The sequence below is a fragment of the Struthio camelus genome, chromosome 4 (genome assembly GCF_040807025.1).
Source record: "Struthio camelus isolate bStrCam1 chromosome 4, bStrCam1.hap1, whole genome shotgun sequence".
Lineage (NCBI taxonomy): Eukaryota > Metazoa > Chordata > Aves > Struthioniformes > Struthionidae > Struthio > Struthio camelus.
The window spans coordinates 13,543,975-13,570,339 of NC_090945.1; the positions used below are offsets into that span (position 1 = coordinate 13,543,975).

Consider the following 26,365-nt stretch of genomic DNA (forward strand, 5'->3'; position numbering starts at 1 on the left):
TTTTTTTTTTTTTTTTTTAAATAAATCCCCCTTGGACTTTGTCTCCTATTCCTCATTCACCTTGAGAAGTTTTCCTTAACAAATTCCTTGGTCTTCACAGAACAGCTTTGCACTAGGGCCAGCTACAGTTTGACACTGGCTAATGAAACGTGCTCCAGTCCCTCTAAAGAGTAAAGGTGATCTGTTTCTGAACTCACACTAGTTAGTATGCATTGCTCTCTACCCTCCAGACTAATAAAGCATTCCACCAGCCTTTGCTTTCCCAGACCTTGCAATAACCTGTTACTTTTTTGGTATCCTCCATACAAGCCTTCACTGAAATTTTCCAGCTCTTGCACAAGATGTGATTTTGGTGCCTTCTCTCTTTCCCTAGCTCTCAGTTCAGTTACATTCTGGAAGAACTGCATTCCCTGTTTTGGCAACAGGTAGTTGGTTCCATAACATATTTTTTCCTCTGTCAGTATTGCCTTCAGACAGGTGTATGGGATGTTGACGTTTCCCGAGCATGTCCGCAGCCCTCCTTGCTTTTTTCTCCCTTATTTCATGTATGGTATTGTCTTCCTTCTTCTCCTGTCCTCAGTCGGTATTACGTTTTCTTTTCCTTTTTTCTTATCTTTTCAGGACAAATGGTGCCTGCACAAATAACCACCCAGCAAAATGGGATTATAATATCCTAATCCTACACTGTGTTCATGGAAGAAGGGCGTTTACCTTAATACACCTCTTTACTGCTTGCAGACCCTGTGTAATATAGAGTAGATAGAATATAGACTAAATTTGTTAGTACTTCTTTTACTAAACAGACATGTCATGCCAAATGTTTGTTTCCTATTAAGCCTGTTCTTTACTGAGAGCTAATAATGAGCCACCTCTTTTGTTCTCTTTTTTTTTTTTTTTTTGTATGTGTTCTTGACAATGTTACGCACTTAAACTCAGGTATATTCAGAAGTCACATGATTAAACACAAATGTCCAGAAAATGTGCATTTTCATATTGTCAACAGTTGTCTTTATAATCAACAAACTGTCCAGATGATTAATATCCACCCAGTGGAATGGAGCACTCCCTATTCGCAGATGATCCACAAGCCGTACTGGACAATATGACGTTAGCAGGGGGCAAAGGTGTTGAAAAATGAACTGCAGCCCTGGTTAAATCGATTATGAGGACCATGGATTGCAGAAGACCTTCAGGGTAAATTTATAGTTAACCAAATAGCATTGAATAAAAGCATTTTTGGACAAGCTTCACTCCAAGTTAATATTCCTTTCTGGGAGGGAAAACCAGAAGACAGACTCTGTCACAGGGCTAAGAGAATTGCATAAAAGCCTCCTGGCACTGGTTTTGGCAGGACAGTCTGCTAACTGAAAAACACCTAGAAACAGCATCCAAGTCATTAGTAGTTCTGACGGTGTGTTATTAATGGTACCCGTCCTCAGATAGAATAGCCAATATGCTAAGCATTAAACTGAGTCAAATGCATTTTTTTTTTAACCTAACTGCTAGCTTAATAGAGAAAATTACCTAGGCAAGGAGAGGAAATGATGGGTATACTTTTTTCTCAAGCTGGCAAATGCATGAAGGGTATGGGGTGTACCCTCACAAGCATTCCAGCACCGTGGGTCACCTGGAAATTGCAGGATGTACTTTCACTGAGCTGCAGAGCTCTGCATAGAAGCTGCTAATGTAGAGTATTGGTGTAGAATAATCATGTCCTGCTGGCAAGTGTTAATCAGAGTTTCACTGACATGGAGCAAGATAGGGAGAAAATTACTTCAGCCCCAGGTATTTTTTTTCCAAACTGTAACGTCTCTCTGCAGTGTATATAGTAAGAGAAAATCATTGCGTGGAATATATAAATTAAGTGGGTGGAGAACTGCACTGCAGAAGACAGTACCCACATTATTGTGGGCCTCTGTTTGAGGATGCCTTTAGCACGTACAATAATCCTCACAGAGGGGCCAGTCGCTGTACACATATTGTGCTTCCCTGAAAACAAGTTCTGCATTTCCCTAGTACGGGTGAGGAAGATCCAGCTGGGTGCATGACTGCGTTTTGCCGGGAGAGATGCACCATCATTTTTCAGTCTTCAGAAGCTCTGGAAGGCGGAAATTTTCTTCAAGCTGTCAGTAGTGCTGGGGAGGCCTTCACTGCTTCCAATACAATACTTAATGCCAAAGCTCATCTCAAAAATCTTTCTTGCTCTAGATACCATACAGTAGTACGGTATCCTCATTACTGTATTTACCTCAGCATGCTTTCTAAAAGCTTTTTTCCCCTCAAACTTTTGTAATAGTCTGTCCTTGCTTGGCTGCAGGAACTTGTTTTCTTTTTTTCACTGCATATTCCATGAACCCGTTTTTTGGTTAAAAAGTGGAAAACCAGTAGATAGCAAAAAGTAATGTGAAATCCTGCTCACCGAAGCACTCTAAAAAGCTTCACTACAGCTATTGTGACATCATTTTTTAAGCCGATTTTTTTAAATAAGGCCTCAGGTAATATATTAGTAAAGTTGTAGACACTGTAAGCTAAATTTTTGGTGAGCAGATGTTTTGATGAATGAAATGTCCAATATATTGTAATAAAATATTGTGTGCTGAGGGCTACACATGTTTTTGTGGGCTAATTGATACTTTATGTTCGGCTGCCATTCCTAGGCTACATAATAGTAGATAGTAAGAGTGAAATCCTGGTGTATCATACAGCAACGGAACCTGAGAGTTCTCCCCTAATGGAGAATAGTGTAAGTCCTGACTTTTTTTCTAAACCTGAGTCTTCCAAGAGATCTGTACATACTACTGAAGTAGTGCATCAGCATGTTCATTATCTGTCTGCCAGAAATGGGATATCTCTTTTTATTGCGGCCGTTAATATTTTGGGTTTTATATGTGATTTCGTTTCCTCTTCCAGTTCAGAGCAGAAGATAAACAATATAATCGCATTTAAAGGTAATTACTGTAATTGAACATTTAACTGAGGAAAATGGACTCTAACTAATAAAACCTAGATCTTCACACTCTTCACTTTGGATTTGTATATTTATTTAGAGTTGCAAACAGATTAGCACTGACAGACTTCAAGTTTCTCAAACTGGTTATGCACTTCTGAACTCCCTGAGCTCTCCATGGCCCAAAGAAATTCTGCACTGTTGTACTCGTTAGCTAATGTTTGCTAGAGGTTCAATTTTAAGACATTTTTAAACTAAAGATGAAGCTGTGGTGCAAATATCACTGTATTTCCTTGTTATGTGGTTTGTTTTCTTTGGTGAAGTAATGATACTCCAAACCAGCAAATTTCTCAAATTTTGTAGTTATGCCTCTCTACTAGAAGGACATAGTGGTATAGTTCTTCATTTACAGCTTTACTATCAATTTGGTTTTTTTTTAGTTGGTTGATTGGTTGTTTTTTTAATCTTCAGCAATTTGGTAGTTTCATTTGAGCTTCCCTTCTTGAATATTTACCAGAAAAACACACAAAAATATGTAATTGATAGTTCTTCTCCAGAGAAGGAGGTTAGATTTACATGAACCCTGCCCAAATCCCTAGGGGGCAGCTCATAGCCTGTCTCACGGATCTGGGTTTACCTACAGCCCTAGCTATTTCGTTTCATTTTCATGCACATCAAATTGATTATAGTTAGCACTATGGATGTATCCTTCATCCAGCTAATATATGAATTACTGTTGTTTGCCTGATATGAGAAAAAGATGTATGCTTTGCTTTTCCTATGATGGTCTGTTATGCTTTCTTTTTCATGCTAAGATTGAGAGCTCCACAATAATGCTTCTAAATTGGTATTTCTCTAAAGTTGTTTTGTATGAGTAAAATTATGACATTTCATCGACGTTCCTTAACTGAAAAAGAAGTGACCTGATAGGAATTTGAATAAAAAGCATTAAAAGAATCAGAAAATAACAAAATGGACTTCTGTGCAGGGAGCTATTCCCATTTCTATGTAATGTCCTTGGATGCATTAATTTGTTTATACTGCAACTTAGAATATGTTATTAAAAATATCACACATGACAAAGGAGAATTGAGTTTCATTACTTGAATGTAATTATCTCACACTGTGTGAAAGAGCCTTTTTTTGTCAACAGCAAAGTAAAAGCGTTAAGCCTATTATAACATCTCTTTTGATGTTTTTGTAGGATGTAATAAAAGATGAATGCTCAGTGCTGAAGCTGCAGCTAAAGGAGAGAGATGAACTCATAGCCCAACTTCGTGAGGAGCTGGTAAGCAGGAGATGCTTTTTTTTTTTTTTTTTTTTTTTAAGGTAGTTCCTTTACCTGACAGTGTCATTCACCAAGACTGGAAACTAAATAAATACAATTTCACACCTGCTGCAGAATGGCTAGCCTAAGGCTATGTTAATCTTTCAGATTAACACTGATAACTCTGTATGGTTCTAGGGGCTCGTCAGCCTCTGAAGTGGCTACTATCTAAATGCACTGCTAGTAGAGGTTGGTTTTAAAAGACTATGTTGAAACTTGTCTTGCAGAATCAAAGAGGCATTAATCAGTGGTGGAGGAAGAGCACAGCACTGTATGCCTTGCTTAGCATGTGCCGGAAATCTTGAAGGGCTTGTGCACGTGATGGTGAATTGTGAACATTCCTCCCATGAGCTACCTTTCACAACTACAAAATTATTTGAAATGAAGTACTCTTTTTCTTTTAAATAGATATGTTTTTAACTCTAGGGAAAAAAAAAAAGATATTGTCATGCTTGCTGAACTTTTCCTTATATTTACCTAACAAGGCTTCAGCACTACCATTTTGAGCATAGGCACATTATCCCCAAATAATTTTAAAAAGCCATTTGTGATGGAACATGATTAAAACAGTGTGTGTTCAGTATTCCTAATTGTATAAACAATTGAAGGATGGAGAATTTTTCTGCTGCTCTCTTCACAAATAGAGAACTTAATTATGTAACGACTGCACAGAGAAAGCACGCAAGGACGCATTTGGGTCACCACATTCCAGAAGAAGCTCAGCACATGCTTAAGACTTGTACGCTTGCTGCTATGGCACGCAGAGATGTGCAGGCAATTCAGATTTTGTGTAAGCACCCTTCTGGAGGCCAGGTTGTTTCCTTAACCAGAACTTAATTTTCTGATCTAGCTCAGGTGCTTTTTGTGCCTTTTTGCCTCACCAGGTGGTGGCCAGGTCGAGAGTTGGACAGAATGAATTCAGGTGCACTCATACGAACCAGACAGAGACTTTGCTAAGTTGGCTGGGCAGTGTCAGACCTATCGGAGAGATCAGAAAGGTCCTCAAGGGCTGCTAGCCCCGTGACCGTGGCAAAGTTACACAGCATGTCAGCAGCTATAAATCACAAGTGGCATGGGGAAAATGTAGCGCTGCTCACTGATGAAACACGCTTTTGCTGTATTAACATCTGCAAAATAAACACAGGTCATCAATATTCTTTGTTTCAGATTTGGCTACATTAAGCAATGATGTATTATGTAATTATTATCTAAAATCAAATGACAAAATGGGACATAGGGAACATCAGGCTTCTGCCCACTTCTGGAGCATTAATTTTATATCAGCCTAGTTCAGAACATATGCTATTACCTAGTTGACCACTTTGCCACTCTAAAATTAGCCTGCATTGATACAGTGAGCCGTAGCTCATATGCTGTTAATTGTTGTCAGAGCTCATCTATGCATATGTCAGCTGCAGAAAAAGTCACATAGGGAATTTGGTGTTTGTACTTCGTAAATAGGCAGAAAAGTCTATCACCCTCACGAAATAAGGTCATGAAATAAGGATTTCCCTAAGAGTTAAAGTGAGTATCATGGATTAAAGCGGGGCTTCAGTACTGACACTCTAGGACCTGGTAAAAAGAGTACAGGTAGGATTTTTGAGACCACGCTTAGTCTTTTTGAATGAAGTTTGGAAGGGACGTGGCATAGCTCGCTTCCTCCTGTTGATCCAAATAAAGCAAGAGTGGGAGACTAACACTGCAGAAGCTAGCAAGCCTATGAACCCTACTAAAAAAACGTAGTGGGTGCGCACCGGATTGGCACCGCCAAAGGGGGGGCAAGCGCCCACCCTGTCTAGCCTCTCTGAAGTCAGGCAGCCCGAGGGGAGGCTCTCCCGCTCGCACCGCTGATCTTATGCCCCTGAAAAGCCCCCGCGTAGTGACAGGGAGCCCCGCTATCCCCCCCCCCCATGTCCCCCTCTCCCTCGGCCGTTAGGTCGCGCGCGCGCCTCCCTCGGCCGTTAGGTCGCGCGCCTGGGCGTGGCGCAGTTCCCCCAACCGCCTCTTTCGCCGTCCTCGGCAGCCCTGAGCCGCTCATGTTCGTGCGCCCCCCTGTGGCTGAGGTACTTCTGAGCAGTTGCGGGCTGCGCGGGGAGGGTAAGCTCTCTCTTTAGGACTCTTAGAAGGAAAGGAGGTTTAAAATAACGGCTGAAAAAGCGCAGTTAAAGTTGTTTTTTCCTCTTCACTTCTGTAGCGTCGAACATATATTGATGTGAAGCGTATGCCTTAATAATTTGCAAATCTGAACAGCGACAGTTATTGATACGCTTGTGAGGTGCTCAGTTTTAGGAGCGTGATTGCTTAAAGCAAATCAGTTTGGGGCTGATAAAATGTCTTTGAAACTAGCTACAGTATGTTACAGGTGTGGTATTTCTAAGATAACTTCCTTTTTTTCTGGATCTTGGACCACCGCATGTTCGTCGTCCCTTTGAGTATGGTATTTTAATAGCTGCAAGTACAGCCTGCCTGTTTTTAAATCTTGCATCGTGATGCAAAGATTAGAGGTAGAGTTTTAACATAATGATCAATTTGGGTCAGTTCTGTAATTTGTGGAAGATGTATGTGAAAATCTGTAGTTCCTTGTGGCCTTTAAATTGGTTACTTGCATGTAGCTATGGAACACTTGGTTAATTAGCCTTTCTCTAGGGCTCTGCAGCTAACCTAAAGTGAACTTTAGGTGAGCTTTAGCTCTTTAGGGGCTTTCGTTTCTTCTGTTTTTCTAGTTGTTCCTTTCTCACTCTCCCAGGGCTTTTACTTTTTAAAAAGGATTTCTACTACCCTTGGGTACATAGAGAAGGAAATCTTGGAACAGCACTGAAGATAGAAGACATTGGTGGAGTTTGAGTGTACTGGCTGAAAGTGGGCTGCCAGGTGCAGCTGTGCTGTAGAGCACCTGCAGCTCTTCTTTCTCCTAATTGCTCTGTAGCTCTTAAAGGGAGAAAGGAGAAACCCTGCCCTTTTTTTTTTTGAGGATGGCAAAGAGGGGTTTGGGTGCTCAGATGTGAGGATCAGGTAGAAAAGGCAAAATGTGAGGGGACCTCACCTACTGCTGAGCAAGCAAAGAAAACCTTATGGGGAAAAAATGGTAAGGAATTATTTTTGTATTTTAATGAAAAATATTGGATTGACACACTAAGTAATAAAAACTGATCATCTCCTTTGGAGAAATAAAGTACAGGTACATGGAGCAGTGGAACCTCTATTACCTTTCCCCCCCCCCCTGAAAAATAGGAGTTTCAGGAATTGGCAGAGGTTTGGCTTCCAAGGTATCTACTATCCAAAACTGCTGTAAAGCAGCTTGAAAATGGTGAACTTCAGCAGGAGCTGAAAGTTTGAGGTCAAATATCCCATTCGGTGCTTTAACATATAGGCTGCTGATTACCCTGGGATAGAGTGAAAATAGGTAAATATATCCACTTACAGGATAGGTAAAAACATCCACTTATCCAAGAGAATCAAGGAAACAAAGTGAGTCTATTACACAGTGTTTGCTAAAAGGAGTCATTCTCTTTTGCTTGTTTTGTGGGGTTTTTTTTATAAATAAACAAAATTTGTTTTATTAGACAGAGAAAGATATTTGGAATCTGAAACATCTCCTACCCTGTGCTACCCTGAAACACCTTCTGTTAATATAGTTTTAAAATGTTTTTCACTGTAGTGTGATTGCTAAAACTACTTTAAGTAGAAAATATTGTCATTGTGACAAAAATAACTGAATAGTGCCTACAGTAACGTTTATTCTGCTGTTGTCATTGGTACAGCTACATTAATACCGAAGAATGAGCGTTAACAGCATTATTCTGTCAGCCTTGATGTACTTGCTTAATTTCAGTCATCTATGTTGTCCCACTGAAATAAAAAACAAATTGAGGCGTTTTTAATGTATTCTGAGTAGAAGTAGAGACAAAGTTAAGTCAAGTAACGAATTGCCATTATAGTCCAGCTGTTGGAGATGTTTTTCAGTTGAAAAAGTGGTTGTTCATCAGACTTTATAGTTGTTTCCCCCTCCCCCCCCCCCCTTTATGAACTAGTTAGGTACAGCACGCTAGCCAGGAGACCTTTACCTGAAGCTGTAGAAGTTAATGCTTCAGAACCAGATGTTCTGGAATTGGCTCATCAAAAAATAACCAAGATTTTTTTAAATCTGTTTTATCTTTGTGAATCACACACAATTTCTACCTCCTTGTCCAAAGCCTATGTTAAATCATTTTTAAAAAAAATACAATTTGGGAATCCCTGGAGGGCAGAACGATGGCAAGCTTAACTCTTCTGTAGGTTGATTAGACTAATGTGCAATTAGCCAATTGCTGCTGTTTTTAAGTATGGCGAAGACAAGTACTTGCTATCCAGCTTTGAAGTGTAACTGCCTGAGATGCACTTGAATCCTGCTGATGAACTGTTTATTAAGGACATTTGGGTTAAGTGTAAAAATTGCCTCGAAATGTAGTTATGCCAATATAGATTCATTGAAATGTATGGTCCTAGAATCATAGTGTGTTTTGTGTGGTGTGTGGGGGTTTTTTTAATTGTTGTTATGACAGGCCAGGAGTGAGATTTGGAAAAATGAATTAATGACCATTTTTGGAATTGATAGGAAAAAAGAGGAATGTTGATTAGTCCACTCTATTTTCAAAATTTAAAAAGGCATGTGCCTGATACTTTTTTTTTTTTTTGGTCTCTTCTATTTGAAGAGAATAATAGTCCTTAAGCAGAAAAAGTGTATTCTAGATTCATCTTTACACTAATTCCCCACTTATTATACATTCTAGTGTTTTGTGATACTATTTCATGCTGGTTATTTTATGATGGAATATTACATACCCATGGATGATTTGCATAAGAACAGACAGTTGTAAGTACTTTCAAATCCTCTTTCTTGCTCGTATTTAGGAAACCTTAAGAGCAGAGAAGAAATAGATTAGGTGTACTTAAACATTATTAAAATGTCAGGCTTCTTTCCCCCTTTTTACAGGAGAATTAATTGCATGTATTCTGCAAAAGACTTATCTCAACTGTAATTACTCTCTGAATCAGTTCCACAAGACAGATGTGGAGGGTACAAGTGGCAATATCCTATGATAAACAATGGGGATTAGCCTCTGATTCCTCATGTACTCCAGGCTGTAGATGAGAAGCTGTCAGTAAGATAGAATCTTTAATATTCCTTGCCACTTGTGGAGGTGATTCTGCATATTAGTCTAAGTCCTTATCACAAACCATTGTCATATTGTGGTGTTTGGCATAGATAGATGATTGTCATTGGTGTAAAATAAAGTCTTTATGTTCTCACTGAAGTGAATAACACTGCAGAAATGAGCAAATTTGAAGTACAAGATATGTCCTAAGCTTCCCTTGAGACACAATGTTCAGGTTAACTTTAATAATAATGCATCGCATATGCTTGTCTTCTGCGAAAGTGTCACTTGCATGTCACTTCATGAGACACAGCATTTCACAGGCAGGTCTTTTAGTAAATGCAGGCGCATATGATCTTTTACTCTGGAATCTCTGTGAACTTCAGTTTTTGTGGGGAAGATGGAAAGTAGGTCTGAATTTCACTTATTTTATTTTTTTAACCAACTTGAATTAACCAGCTTTTAACTCTAATGAGAATATAAAAATACTAATTTTAGGACAAATGAAAATGGCAGATTCTGGGGTGGGAAAGAAGGCTTCAGTTCATCAGCTTTGAAGATAGCCCTAAAAGGAGAATGTTGTATGCTTTTCAACTCGCGCATGTATTTTCTTAGAGATTCAAGTTTTAGCTTGAGTGAGTGATGAATGGTAGATTATATTTCCTATATAGCAGCATCTAGTGTAGTGTTTATCTTGTACTATGACTGTGTCATGGTCTAACTGATGCTTTAACTGGTGTTCTCTAAGCACTATAGAAGTGAACCTAATATGCATCACCTGAGCGGCTGGCCAGAGCCAGCCGCAAGTCTAGTGGCAAGTATCATGTAAGACTTGCACATGGAATTTTGGTGATGGAAAGCAGGATTTACACCTGTGCTTACTGGGTAATTTAGGTAAAGGAAAACTCTTTTTTTAAAATAAATCTTATGAATAAAGGACATGAAGAAGGCTGCAAAGAGCCAGTGTGTGGTGTTTTTTTTTTTTTGGTAGGATTTTGCTTGATCAAATTCCTTTTATTATTTTCTCTTCAGCGTGTTATACCTGTATGCATCTTGGTAGTTACTCCCTGCTCCAGTGCTAGTTACTTGATAGTCTCCACTTTAGTGTTTTGATGCCAGAGACGACTGTAGAAGGAACGTTCTCTAAAAGTGCAGAAACTTGCTGTTGTTAAACATAGCCCTATATTCTTGATTTTGGGATAAATTCTCAAAGCAGTAGTTAGTTTGGTTTGCATGAGAATGCCTAAAAGATATGACCTGTTGGTATCATCTAGCCACATGCTGTTATTGCTTTATATGTATTTGAAAGAGCAAAAAGGGAAGAAAAGTTGCTAAAAAAAAAAAAAAGGACGTGCATCTGCCAGAAAGCTTGTTGTGCTTCTCAAGATCAGCAGGTTAATTTGTATGACTTAACGGTTTCAGTATGTTGCTGAAGGCATCTGTATGACACATTTTTATTGCAGCCATCTGATGTACATGCATTTCAGATTAATAACTGCTTCATCCTCAGTTCTACACAGCCATAGTTAATGAATCAGTTGGTACTGTTGTTTCTTCCAATAGTTTGTTTTCTGTTTGGGGAAGTTTTTGCACTTTGAAAGATGTAGGATGTCTGTCAATGTAATTCACTAGAGACCTAATAAAAGAATATTATTTTGCGTCATTTTTTTAGTTATAGCTTGGTGGCTTGCCCAGTTTTCCTTACCATACTTGGGCATGATTCACAGAACTGTCTGAGCATAAACACTGGTAGAGCAAACTTATTAAAAATGAAGAATCGTCTGTGCTTTAATAACAAAATCTTTGTTTACATTCCAGTGAAGTTCCTGGCATTATGCTGTTTTTGTCCTTAACTCTTGAATAAGGTTGCTGCATATTTTTCTTCACTCATGGTATATCCTAAAAATCCTAACTTTTTTAGTCCATGAATGAGACATGTCCATAAAAGACGATTCTTGGCATGAAAAATGGTGAACTTCTGTTTGAAAATACTTTGATGCAAGGACTGGGAAACTCTTCTTAAGCCATTGAAAACCCAGAACAGTATTTTCTATCCTTTCCTACGTATGGAACCTAATAAGAAATTAGCTGTGTTCAGGTATTTGTTGGACGTCTGTAACATTGCTTCACAGAAGCTGGCTTCATAAAGAGTCCCTAAACGTTGCATGTTTTTCTGTCGTTCTCTTGTTATGCCACTGCAATTTCTACTTAAGGAATGAAATATTTTTCTGTTGTTTGAGGCACAAGAGATTTAAGGGGTTTCATTTAACCAGTACTTTCTCACTGAAGATGCTTTTTATTCTATGACATCATGAATACGGCATGCTTCAAAAGGTGCTCAAACACCTTTTCAAGTACTTTGTTTTCTTTGCAACAAGTTTTGCAGTGCTTTTAAGTAGTGTTGGAGCTATAACATGTGCATGCAGTTTTACCGTAACTTGCGAAGCCTGTTGTTACTGACGTATACCTGATTCATCTGTGTAAAGAATGAGCTCTGAAGTTATGACTATATTTGTGTTAGTAGTTTCCGTTTTTGGATGGTGAAAATGCATTTGACATAGTTTTTTTTAAGTTCCTTTGAGGTGGAGACGAGGTAAGGTGGTGCAAGAGAGAGAGTGAGAAAATCTTTGCATGCTTGGGAAAAGTGAATTAATAGAATAAAATACTATTGATCGTTTGGATCTGAGTAGTTAACATCTTGGGTAGTCTGTGTTATTTTTAGTAGGATGAGAGAGATCTATGATAAACTTAGATAACGACGGGAAGCAGTGCCCTTTATTTTCAAAAGAACTTAGATAAGATCCTGTTTTCTTGACCGTAGTAGAAATTTAACAGCGATAGACAGTTTTTGTTGACGGTTTGTTAACAAGCCTCTTCCAAATAGCTGTTTAAGTGCTCCGCCTTTGAAGTCTGGAGTCTTTTTCTTACTGTTTTCATTTTCTGCTCCTCCTTTTCGCAGTATTGCTCCCTCTTCTTTTCTACGCAAACTAAGAGCCTACCTTTCATTGTCCCCTGTGTGTGTTTGAGAAATCGGCCTGTTTTTGTCTTTGGGTGGAGGCTGCTGTTGTTTTCAAGCTCAGCTACCCTGACTAATGTTCAGCTGTAATATCTTCAAATCTTGATGAGCTTTCAGAATGTCCCAGTATGACTGTAAGAGAGAGTGGATTCTGACTGTGACAAAGCTTTCATAAATGACCTGATTTTTACCCTGTATTTAAACTGGGGGTCTGGTGAGGTAGGCAGCGGTTTATACAAAAGCTTCATCACCCTTAAAGAAGGAAGCAGATCACTGAAGAGCTGTCGTGCATTTATGCTGAGTAATAGAAAATGTGCAATACCAGGTATCACTGATAAATAGTATGTTATGAGTGTCCTAGCAGAAAGCTAGCTTTCAAATGTATATTTTCATTGGTAAATTATTTGAAAAAAATCTTGCTTAAACGAAGTTTACTAATTTAGCTCCTTTCGTAATTGAACTGGATGAGCTTTTTATACTCCTCTATCTTGATTTTAAAAGACAATAAGAATGCAATATATGGTCATTGCAGAAAATACAGGAACAGCGATCTTGCTGACTTCTAACCGCATATTTCCTTTAAATTACAAGGAGAAGAAAATAAGCTACTGGTTAATACTAAATTAATGGAATCTCACATATTTTGCGTTTGTGTTCTTCTCCGGTATTAAATTCTGTTTTTGTTTGGTTTTGCTTTTTTAGGTTGCTCTGTATAGCTAATAGAAAGCAATAAACTGTTGCTTAGGAGTCTTTTTTCAGCTCAGAACATACAGTGAAAATATATCTTTGAGTTGTTTTCTTTTTGCAGAGTCACTGTTTATGAATTACTCACTGTATTTGAAATGTTCTTATTTTTCTAGCAGTAATGCAAGACACTTATCTTATGTTTACCAATTTGACTTATAGATGATATTGTTTATCTGAAAGGGAGCTGTCATGATTTACCGGAAGACTAATATGGTTTGCAGGCTGTAGTATGTATATGAATTCACCTATTATCAACACAGGGCTTTATAAAACCAGGCTTTATCACAATGTAGGATTTGTATTCCAGCTTGCAAATGACTATTTTGCTGAACAATGGCAGTTGGGCACTGTATTATGGTTTCAGAAAGAACAGTGTAGGTGCTGTACTAGTAGTATGGTGATGAGAAGGAAGAAAAATTAAACTATCTTTACGTAAACTTGTTTCAGTGTGCTGGTTGTGCTGCTGGAGGAGCGCAGGTTAATAGGCTGGAAAAATAAAGTGGTACGATTAAAGGATGATCTAAAGCAGCAGGAGAGCTTGTTTTGTTGGTCAGCTGAACTGAGTATGTATCTTATTACTTTCCAGAGCAGAGCGATAGATTCTGAAGGAGGGTTTGTGTAGAGAGGACTAAGGATTTTCAGATTGTCCCTAAAGCTACCTTTTGAGATGACTACAGACATAGGTGTCCTTGCCTTAAAGAACTTGCCATGAGGATGATCCATCCTTACTTAGCCAGTGTGAATAAACTAGATTAGATCAATCTTTGGCATTTTGTGGGATTTACTTTGTTGCATCTTGTTTAATTCATGGAAATAGAAATCGGTCCCTAAGGGCCGGAGACATTTGCCCTTTTTTTTTTTTCCTCTCCCTCTGGGTTAGAACCACTGGGATGATGTGGCTAATCGGCTCCTTTCTCTCTTCCCTTCAGTGGCTTATTAAGACAGCTTCCCTAGTACTATTTGGCCTTTTTGTCGAATCAGAATTAATAATGTACATTCATTTCTCTCTCTCTTTTTTTAAACTCTTAAACCTAAAATTCTGGGACCATCCTGCCTAGGCAGTGGAATTTAAGAAATAACCAGCCAGAGATCTTTGTTCACATGCATTATTATTATTACTAGAACACTTTGAGACCCAAAATCTCAAGTTCTGCGTAATCAGATTTAAAAAAAAGGAGAGCGAGTGAGAGACTAACCATTAAGGCTTACAGCTAATTAAGCTGGAAAGTGGAAAATGAACATATCACATGGAGAATCTGGAAGCTAAATATCACGTGCGTTTCTGATTATCTGTTTGTCTGCATAGAGAGGAAGACCTCTGAAAGAGTGGCAAAGTCACGATTCTGTCTTAAATAATTCTTATAATCAGTAGTGACGAGAGGCTTGAGCCTTGTTTAACTTCACAGATGGTCGAATGAAAGCTTGAAGGTGCTATCCTAAGGAGTTAAGTAACTTGACAGCGCTTGTCTAGACTTTCATAAAGATGCCCCGAAATGGTGGCCCTGTTCCCTTAGCCTAGAAATGGTGGCCCTGTTCCCTTAGCCTCTCCTTATATGTCTCCAGCACTCTTACTGTCTTAGTGGCCTGCTGCTGCACTCTACAGCGTGCTTCCCTCTCATGTACTGGGGCACCCAAAATGATGCATATTATTTCCAGATGCTGATTCACCAGCCCCCGGGGGGGGGGGGGGGGGAGAAGCACTTCCCTTGATCTGCTGGATATGTTCTTGGCAGTGCAACCCAGCATACCGTTAAAATTCATCACAGCACGAGCACGCTGTCTATTGTTTGACTTCTCTACCAGGACTTCCTGGATTTTCAGAGCTGCTACCTAGGCATTCAGCATGGGGCGGGACTGATGCAGGGGCATTTCCATCCCAGGTGCAGAACTTTACCTTTGTCATGAGGTTCCTGTTGGCATAGTTCTCCATTTTGTTGAAAACCCACTGAGTAGCAGCCCTGCCCTCTGTTGTGTCAACCAATAGCCCAATATGGTGCCAACTGCAAAACTGCTGAGGATGTGATGTTTTTTAGTCCAGGTCATTGATGAATTTAATGTTTCTTTGCCTTTATTGTATGGTGCTATGTTATATAGATTGCAAACTCCTGGCGCAGGAACCGTCCTTTCTCTGTTCAGTGTCTGGTCTGAGACTGATGGTAAACTACAGGTTTCATTATTTATTTACGTTACTGTATTTTAAGAAATTTTATGCTTATTGAAAATGAGAACCTTCTGTCATTGTTCACATGGGTGTGAACCAAAAACCTAGCCATTCATTGGACTCCTAACCTGTATTCTAATAACATCTGATGTCAAGGTGTTATTTAGGAACTTATTATTTAAGAAATTGTGAAATTGGGATTCAGAGCTGGCCTACGTGGTTCCAATTCCCTGTCTGCATTGCTGGCTAATATTTTACCATTAGCAATTAAGGTGCAGATAATGCTTTGTCATCTGGGAAAGATGCCAACAAGCCAAGGTAATGTGCTGTTACATATAATTCTGAGATGAGGCATTAACATCTCTTACTGTCATCACAAACAACGCCTTTTTTACTGATTGCTCTAGTGTTTCCTTCTCTACGTTCATGTACTTAAAATAAACTGAAACTCAGAAAAAATGAAGGCTTAAGACAGACCTGCATTCTTCTGTGTGTGCTGCTTTTTCTATGGAGAAGTTTAAAAGTACAGCATGTTATGGTTATTAGATATACTGTTCGGTAAAATAGTATAAAGCTCTTCTCTTCTGCTGTTAAAGTCTGTTTCAGAATACAAAAAAAGCACTAATAGTACAGGGTTTATTCTTTCAAACAAACAAGTTCAACATTAAGATTTGCTTTAAAAACCACCATATGAAATGATCAATGGCACATCAGACTAGATCTGAATAAAGAGATTAAATAATGAGAGCAGATTTCTGCTTCAGGTAAATATGTTGCGGTTACATTGATTTGGTATTTTTGTAAATTTTAATTACACTTGTATTTTTAGTTCTACTTAGCCATCCAGAGGCCTTTGGGAAGGGATAACTATGGATTAAAAAAATCAACCTGTTTATCACAAGTACAAAGCCTCTAGAATGTGACCTGATTTTCACTCAGTAATGTTGCTGGCATAGCAATGTCATTAAGAAAGCATGTGTGTATTTCTGCAAAACTCACTTTTAACTATGGAACAAAAATACTTATGAAATACAGATACACCAAGGCTTTATGCTATGTAAGTTATATCCACAAAATATATATATATTTTTTTCCCCCTCACATTAGCTGTTCCCCCAAGGGGTAAGTTTCTCAAACTGGTTACACTGATATATCTCTACCAGCAAATATGCTAGAGTATATTCTTTTTCAAGTGTTTTTGTCTACGGGCAATTTTTTCATGCTTGTGTACTTCTCCTCTATGAAGTTCTGCTCTCCCTGACCCCACACATACTGTTTATTCTTCAGTGTATTTCTTCAGTGATGGAAATATTGTCTTAATTTTGCTTTCTCATGTATTTTTCTGTATTGCTTTGGTGATGTGATAGAGCCGTGGACTAAAACTTATAACCTGGTGTGGAAGAGTCAAGTTCAGCCTCCTTGCTCATATAATCTTTCATCAGGTTCCTTAGGCTATAATAAGGCTGCTTGTTAATGACAATTGATGGTTTGCTCATGTAGACACCTGTCCAGTAGGAGCAGAATTCAACTCATTCTCTGTAGGTCACTGAACATATAATAGGGAGTAATAGCTTTGTGACACGCTGTGGACTTGACCTGGATTTGATTTGTTGACCTGCAGGTGAAATACTCTGATGTTTCTGCTTTCTGGTGTTCTATGTCTAAAAATGTGAGAAACTTGCAAATGGAGAAGCTTTGTGGATAGGTGCTTTTTTGTTTGTTTGGTTGTTGTTTTGTAGTCTGAAAAGACTGAGCATTCATTTGATTTTCCTTAAGCAAGGGTTTTAACAGTTAGAATAATTCCAGTGAATTTCAGCATGAGGATAAACTTTATTTAAAAAAAAAAAAAAGGTGCTTTGTTAGGATATTCATATATATATGAATTCATTATATATATTCATTTATATGTGTGTGTGTGTGTGTCTTTGTGTATACATACACATAATACATGAGACATATACATATGTTTATATACACACTGTGTGTATATAAATGTTTGTGTGTGTACATGCACACACATATACTGACAATGGCATGTGGGTAAAATCAGAGATGCCTGTTAGGAGGTATCGCTCCAGAACTGAGAATCCAGCTTTGCATACGGTATAGAGGCATACCTGAAGATTCAGTTAAGCAGAGGCGAAGGTGAAGTAGACTGTATTTGTAAGGATAGGACTTTAAGAAAGTAAATATGTGGAAAAATATTTTTTGGATCTTGGGTATACGAGAGTATATAAATTCAAGTAGATGAAATAATACCAAAGTAAGGAGGTAGAAGGGGAAGCCCTATTAATGCAGCTATCTTCAGAACTGCCAGAGTATGAGTCCAGTTCAGAGTTGCTGCGCGATGTAGGACTGTCTAATTCGGGTGAACAGCAGACTTAGGTTAACACATGGTGCACAAACCAGATGATTCTGGGCTTCATTATGGTGAAAACAGGATGCAGTTACTCTTCCTTCTAAAATAAGACACTATAAGCTGATGCGATGGTTCATTTCCAAAGCAGAATTGTTCTCATTATTGTTTTTCTGCAACTTTGACTGAAAAGCTTTTTAGAATTTCCCAGCTGTGTTGTTGACATCATCTCTTTTTAATGTTTTCTTCAGTATGCATGGATAGGCGAGCATATACTTCTTAAAAGTTTGTGTTTTATGAATGCATTTGTCTCACCGTTACAGGTGTTCTGATTGGCATGGACCATCTCTTTGCACAGAATGCTTTGTAGTTTAATCATGTTTAGGCTTAAGATAAGATAAGCTACAGGAAAGTCATCTCATGATAATAAAGTATATCAACACAGAGAAGTTTGTGTTTAGAAAGATAAGGAGCTTGGTCACTCCTCCCTGGGGAGTGTGCTGTTTCCTGCCCTGGTAGCTACTAGCATACATGAGAGTGCTTTTTTGTGAGGTAACTTTAAAAATGTTTCAGGTTTTCAGGTATACTTAACACTAGTGTGTACTAGAAGTGTCGGTGTGCTAAAAGTGTCAGTGACCAACATTAATAAAAGGTTGCTCATCTAGCTTAGTGAACATCTCTACATAACTGTGTTGTACCATGTGTTTTACTTATGGAATAACATCACTCAGAGGGATCTTAAGGGCCTCACAGTTATAGGCTCTGTGAATTTAGCCTCGCTAATGTCTTAGCGTTTGTTAATCAGCTTTCTTGGTAATGACTTCAGGCTGCAGAATATTAACATTCTTCACAGATAAATGTTTAGGAAACACCAAACCAGGCTACAGGTAACATTTGGTTGTGAATTGCACTTCTATTTTTCTTGGATTCTGTTAATGATTAGCATCCCTTTTAATGCATTTCTTATTACCAGAGTCCTTGTATACATTTTCATGTGAGTAAATAAACCACAGCATAAGATATCTCCTTAATGTTGCCGTTTCTGTTCTCCCACCAGGCACTTGATGAAGTAAAGTAGTTCCTGGATTGTACTATAAATAGTGCTGTACTTCTCAAAGGCTTGGGATAGTTTTATACTTAGGACTAATTAATGTAATTTAAAATGATCATGTGCAAGGAGATGTCTTTCACAGCTCATCTGTTTTTATGTGGAAATAAGTAAAAAATAATGATCCTTTTTCTCTGAAGTATTGGCTGCTTTGGTTTTTCGCATGTAATTATTACAAGAGAGTTCCATGTACATGCTTGTGCATGGTTGTCCTTGTTCAAGAAGGTACCATTGAACAACCCCTATTGTTGGCTGTACATCATATTGGACTTGATTCTCCATTATGTCTGGTTTGACCTTAAATAGAGTATAGAAAATGAGTTGATCATGTCGCATTTGTATCTTAAGATTGGAGCCATGTAGTCTCATATGCTGTTGCAGGATTGGAAGCAGTGATGCAATCTATTTTTCTCATGCCCTGGGCCGGTCCCAGAAGAGCCTTTTTCCCTTTCTCTCACCAGATTTGGAAGGATGGCTATGTAAGGGGCAACCCAGAGCACATTAGGTCCTGTTGAGAAAGTTCTTGCATATATAACCATTCTCGGGCAGTCATCTTTGGCTACATGTCCATTCCTTAGCAGAGATGAGAAGTCCTTTTAAAAAAACAGTAAATAAAGGAAAAAAAACTTCTGCTAAAAGAGGACTTGTTTACCATTGTTGCAACTAAACCATTTTATAACCTTAAAAATATTAGTAGCTCGTTGCTCCTCTCTTAGAAGGAGCTTCTCTCTGAGCCTGTAAGCTTACTGGCATGACACATTCTTAAAAAATATATATTTTTAAAAAGAAAGGGAAGAAAAAAGAAGAAAAAGCTTTACATTTTCTTTTCTGGGGGGGGGGGAAGTTATTATTTGATTATATTTGTATGTCTTTTAACTTGGAACTACTTACTGGCTTTCAAATTGCAGTTAAGAAATACATTTTCACTTTGTCATGTAGTGGGTATGGCTAGTTTAGTGGAAGCCTGAAAATACTTGAGACTGAAATCGGAGCTGACTGACAATTTTCCTCTGCAGAACTTCAATCTGAAACATTAAGAGGAAAGAACGCTCTCAATTTTGCTTGTTATGGTATACCTGCCCTTAAGAACTAGGTTTTTAACTGGTGCAAGTAAGCATAGCGCTGATGAACTGTGCAGATTTACAGTAAGTCCTGTCACTGCATGCCTAAGGGAGAAGTGTAGGTATCTGTTTTGAGAGAGCAATAGAATGCTTCATTTGCCTAATAATATGCTTTTGATGGGCAGGTATATTAGTGTACTAGTTCACATGTGAAGATTGTTGGCAGCTTGCTTAATCATTCATTAGATCACATTGTGTCTCTTGAGGTACAGAAGATTTGCCTACTGCTTTGGAAATAGATGAGTACAAAAAAGGCCGATGTTCAGTAAGTTGTGTTATCTCCCTTTAGGTTTAATGGTGTGACCTCCTTAACCAAATAACCAAAGGAACAAAGTGCTATTTTTAACGTCAGGCTTTTAATATAAACCAAAAGGTTGACCTTGTCATATGCCATCATAAAAAAGAGAGGGAGAGAGAGAGAAAGAAAGAAAAGCTTATCTGTGTAGTAAACTGAAAGCTAATCTTTCTGAAGTGAAATAAAAACACTATCTCACAGAATTCATATGGTAAAAGTGAAGAAAACGAGAGAATAATTTTAAAGATGTAGTAATCCTTTTGGTTCTCTGAGACGTTTTAGGCTTATGGTAGCTGAAGTACACATAGTAGCTATGAAGAGGCAATCACAAAGTTTACCAGAATGACAAGATGGCCTTTAGGGAAGATTTGAAAAAGTTGTGCTTGAATCCACAGAGAAAATTTGTCTTCTATTCTACAAGGTTATCTGTTGTAGGTGATTGTTACTGTCCTTTCCACTGCCGTTGTTGTGAATCCTGTAATGTTTTTGTCAGCCAAAGGAATCAAAAATGCATTAAAACACATCTAGCTTTAATGAAGCTTGGGTAGGAAATAACGTTGAATGGTTTTTAGGCACTTATATTAACTTAACTCTGGAAAAGGGTGTTTTACCGTGTCAGAACATCTTAGCCTTGAAAGAAGAGTTACCAAAAAGCTAAAAATGGTACGAGAGTTCTGTTTGTGTGGGGGGGAAAAAAAAAAATTGGACACGGCTTTTCTTGCTGACTCTCTTGCTGCTGAGATATTAAAACTGTGTATATTTATGCCTTTTTGGGATGGGGAAAACAAGCAAGGGTGAAAGAAAAAAGGATTTGTGCTCTTTCTCATCTCTTGCTTTCCATGGTCATCCAAAAGATGCCTGCCCAAACTGTCTTATTGTCTTCATGATTTTGGTAGACTATAATTGTCCCCGTCTCCTCTGCCCCCCCCCCCCCCCCCCGGCCCTCAAAAAAAAAAAAAAAAAAGGCCAGAGAGTCAGAGACAGTTAAAGCACTAAGAGCAAAGTGTGATTTTTATAGTTTAATTGACAGGGCATTTTGTATGTGTGTATACAGAATATAATATAATGAGTACCTAAAGAGAGATAAAACTGACTTTGTAAGGAAAGTTGTGCAACATGTTGTCATAGGGATTAAAGACGGCGTGTTATCCTTTAAGCTTCAGAAGACAGGATTTCAAACGATCATCTGAGAAGCCTCAGAGAAGTCTGTAACACAACTGAAAGTTTTGTATCTATTCTAAAAAAAAAGGATAGTTAAACATGCAATAGCATTCAGGCCATTCTTTTAAAATACTACTAAAAATAGCAGCAGACTCCATCTAAGCCACTGTGGGGAACTCATCTTCAGCGGAAATGAAAACTTAGCAGTCTTAAGCTTTTTGCTTGCAGTTCTGTAAAGGTGTAATATTTTTCTGCAGATGACTTCTGGAAGTGAAAGTTTTACTTTCCTGGGATCCAGGATACTTTGATTCTAAAGTTTTTAGTGCAAACCTTTACATAATAAGTAATTTTTACTGGAAATTAAGATTTTGTTGTTGTTGTTTTGGGGGTTTAGAAAAGTTATTTTTTTATTTCAGGTACGTGTCAGAAAAAACTCATAGTTTATTGAGCCTCCTTTCAGGCAGTCTGTTATAGGACAGGCAGTCTGTTGTTGTTGTTGTTATTTTTTTTAAAATGAACTTGTACAATGGCTGTGAGGGTATTTTAAGGTTTCTCCTCAGATGGAAATCCAGAGGAGTAACTCCAAGTCAGTAAGACAACTCTAGTGCCTTGAAGGATCTTCAATTTCAGTTCTGTGACTAAATTTAAACTTGGTTAATTTCAGGTTTAAATCATCTCAGAAGCCTCAAAGAGGAAAACTCTGAACATTCAAATTTGTCTCAAAAAAAAAAAATCCAATGCATTTATGATTTCAGTTTGAAGGTATGTCAAACATTTGGAATTAACTTTAGTATCACTGTATTTTTTTTCCCCTCCTTGTGAATACTTTTTTAAAAACCTGACAAATGGAAAGAGTTGTTAAGATGCAAAAACTTGTTACTATAAGGCAAGGTTCAATCACTGTTCATTGAAATGGTTGTTTTGTAGCTAGGGAAGTTGTCCATACTGTATGTGCCATAACAGTTGATAAGTTTCTGCTGTTTCTGTACTATGAAGTAGCATGTATGGACATCAGTAGGAATTAATGTGAAGATCAGAGCAGTTGGTCCTGAGGACCTGGTATCCGCTCTAATCCATATTTTGTGGGATTCTACTCCTAAATCTGGTCCTCTGCTTTGAATGCTTGTTAGTAGCTGAAGAATGTGGGGTGTGCTCCTGAAGTATGGATTTTGGTTCAGTTTGGTCTGAAAGGAGCTGAATTCATGTGCTCCGAGACCATTATGTGGTATAAACCAAAATAAAGTAAGTGGCGGCAGAAAGAAATTGCTCTTTAGTTTCCTTTTCAAAATTACATTTAAAATTATATCTGAACTCAGCTGTCAATGTGGATACACTCTTAGACTGGTTAAGTTCTTAGTGACTTGTTTTGAGGGAGTAAGCTAAAGGGTTTTGCATTTGACTTTGTCTTTGGAAGTGTGACCGGATGTATTTCACAGAATGAAGTGAAAGGACTTCTGCTTACTCCAAACCATGAAGATGCTATGTATCTTGTCAAAAAGATTGAAAAGGTAGTGATCTATTCCCCTCATCACAGAGCTATGAAGTTAACTGAATATGTTTAAAAGCTGTATAATGTCATATGTCACTGCCTTTTCTTATTAAAGTGATCTGAAGTGCACTGTTCACCCAAATGTAACACAGATTCTGCTATCTCAATAAGGTCTAAAGGTGTTATTTACTTGATATTTGAAGAAGTTTTTAGCACCGTGAAATACCCTATTTGGGTTTTGAAGTCTACTTCTTTCTCTAGGCAGTGATTGAAATGTTCATTGACGTTCATGTTTTGTTGCTTTTCAGTGTCTGTAGATCACTGAGAAGATGCGCGGGTTACAAGTGAAAAGAGCATTATTCCTTCCTTAAAGTGTCTAATCAGTTTATAAAAATACAGGATTTTTGTTTGAGCATTTATGCTTACGTTTATGCCATTGTACTATCATCAGTGTCGATCTAAAGAGAGGCTGGAACCCTTGAATGCAGGGCGATAGTATAAAATCCTCCTGCTAATGAAGGAACTAGCACAGATTTCATTTAATTCTCTGTGATTATCTATGAAAGATTAATCATGTTAACCTCTGTAGTTCTACAGTTTAAAGCAAGTAGATACCAGTCACTTCTAGGAATTGATGACAATTTCTGATTAGGTCAGATTTGTCCCTTGCAATTATGAATACAAAGAAAATAAAATTACTGTGGAGGAGGTTTGTATTGCTATTTTGTGATGTTGATTGGGACTTTAAGTTTTGCTCCCATTTAAACCCTATTGCCTTTAAATAGCTCTCTCTCTCTCCATTTCACTGTTGTTTCTCACTATACAATTCCTATATATGTGACCAAATATATTCATTAGATAGATCTTGATATTATCATTATTATGTTTACATTTCTCAAAAGCTCAGAGCCAAAATCTGATTTCTGTATTTATAAAGAATGATGTTTAATTCCAAAGCAGGTGCTATCTGTACAGTAAGTTGCTATCCAGCATAATTTTGGAGTCTGTACATTAAAATTGAGCAACAGTAAGAGAAACAAACCAAAGCTTTGAATAACTGAGCATTGTCTAGTTCTAATGGACAGCACTTAAATTAGACGTTTACACTTGGACATCCCATTCCCTATCTTCGGTCTTTGAGTCACAAAGTAACCAATCTTTTTATGCTAAAACACAAAATAATTTTAGGATTCATTAAGCCTCTCATTTTTAACACATGACATATTATTAGAGGAGACAGTATTGTTTATTCTACTTGAGAAACTCAGCCTGGATCTCCGGGCACCCAAAGAGCTTTTTTTGAAAGCCTAGCTTTTACTGCACTATTCACAGCACTAAAATAGGAGGTCACATTCTTAAGAGGTGGTCAAGGATTTAGCTTAATGTTTCTCAAACTTTAGAAATCTTGAATTGTGAAGAAAGTGAAATCAGCTGTGCCTTTTAATGACACAGTGGTTCTGTTCACTGCTAAATGTTGTGCATGTAATTTGAAGACATACCTATTCTTTTACATGTAATCCTTAGTGATATTCTTAGGAGGACTGTATGTTTTGGGCAGTGCTTCAAAATAGTCTTTTTCCTTCTTGCGTGCTTTAGAAACACTTAAGCTCTTAATGATGCTGAAATGGTACTTTAAAAGTAAGAACTTCAGCCTCTCTATTTGAGGCTGTAATATAGCTTCTATAAAATATAAGAAATTCATGTCTTTAAGCTGTCATTTTGATAAAGTATTATTGTATCATTTGCATTCAAAAGTTCTGTTGTTGTCAGAACAGCCGTATAGTTGCAGGTCCTTTCCTCTTATAAAAGATTGATGGAAATGAAGAGTTTCCTTGTTCCCCAGGTGCTGCGTGCTGTGTACTCAATGACATGGGATTTCTCAATGCTTGGAAGCTTAGCTTTACTGTGTGTGTATGCTTTTGTTTTGTTTTTTGTTTGGTTTTTTTTGTTTGTTTTTTTGGATACTGACCACTTTGAAAATACTTAAGTTACGGAAGGTTCACCGCACTGAGAATAAAATACCTTGCAAGGATCACAGGTTAAGGCTTATACCAGCTTTGTGCTCACCTGTGGCATGGGTCTTAATGCAAGTTGCCTCTGCAACTGAAATATGGAAAAGGGAGAATGTATTCCTTCTTTCTCAAGGAAGGCAAGACAAGTCCCACTGAATCATGGTGCTTTTATGTAGGGAGCTGAGGGTAGATGAGTAGTTGATGAAGAGTGCTAGTTCTGTGGTGCATTTTGAAGACTGGTAAGAGTAACCAACCAAATGTATTCCATGTTGTCCTGGGATTTTTTTGATGCTATACAGATTATCCAATAAATTGCCTGACTGTTCTCACGCTACCTATGTGGTTATAGATACATAATTGCTTAACAGTACTTTTCTCAATCTTGTCCTCTGAAGCTGTTGTTTCAAATAGTCATTTATTAAAGCGAAACAACTGGAATGAAATCATAAATGAATGCAATGCATTTCTTGGAAAGACTGAAAAAGTATGTTGTGTCACACATAGTATCTGACATTAAGTGTTATTGCAAGCAGGAAGTCTGTAATACGTCAATTGACATTAAATAGGAAATTGTTAATGACAGCTGACACTCAGCCTGTACGGTGGTACTGTTACTGCAAAATGAGTTAGTAGGATGGAAAATTGTTTTCCCATTAAGTGAGTATTTCCGTTAAGCCTCTTGATACTAAGCAGAGCTGACTATGTTCATCCTCACTGTTGGAATGTTTTGTGTTTAAAACGTTAGTCTTTTTGAGTAATTTTTAAAAATAAGATGTTTGCTTTAAGGTGTTAAATGCATTTCTTAGTCGGGAAAGCAGAATTTTTTGAAATCTTTTAATGAAATGTTGCATTGTGAGTAAACGTTATAAACATGTCCGTTACATCTGCAGATGTATTGGAGAAGTTAGCTGACCAAACTCCACGAGTTGAAAGGACATGGTTATGAAGTTAGAGTAACAAGGCTGTAGACTATAACCTTTGTCTTCATGCCCCGTACAGACCTATTCATCTAATTCAGTGAACTGAAGTTCAAATCAGCGCACTCTGAAACCCTGGATGTTGTTTTGCAATACAGAGGGTATTATTACTCTGGAACTTTGTGCTCTTGAAACTTATCTTCTCTACAGAATCTTTACACTTAATTTTGTACAACACACATCCTACTCTGGATCCATTTATACCAGAGCAAAAGCTCTTATGCGAGTACAGCTTGCTCTTCAAATGGAACTGTGTTAATATAAGAATTTCTTGGTTGCAGTGTGAGTTTGGAAGCCTCTAAACAGTAAGGTCTGAAAGATGTATCTGCTGAACACAGCTTGCTTCTATCTACAGCAGCAAACTAATACGCGATATAAAAAGCTGTTGCTTTATGCTCCATGCAAGCTGTATTTGGTGCAGGTTCTGTCAGTAGGGGCTACCCGTGTCTGCTGTGATGGTATGAGTTGTTGAGGCGTTCACCACCCAGACTAACCAGCTGGCTTTACTGGCAG

General features: G+C 37.9%; 1 protein-coding gene across 7 annotated transcripts in view; it reads left to right on the forward strand.

Moving 5' to 3' along the window:
• CCSER1 (coiled-coil serine rich protein 1) overlaps positions 1-26,365 on the forward strand; it is a 705,894-nt gene that overhangs the window by 379,383 nt on the left and 300,146 nt on the right. For all 7 annotated transcript variants that reach the window (XM_068941554.1, XM_068941558.1, XM_068941561.1 and 4 more), the window contains one exon: positions 4,152-4,235. In XM_068941554.1, the coding sequence (XP_068797655.1) occupies positions 4,152-4,235 (84 nt within the window). The remainder of the gene's footprint in view (positions 1-4,151; positions 4,236-26,365) is intronic.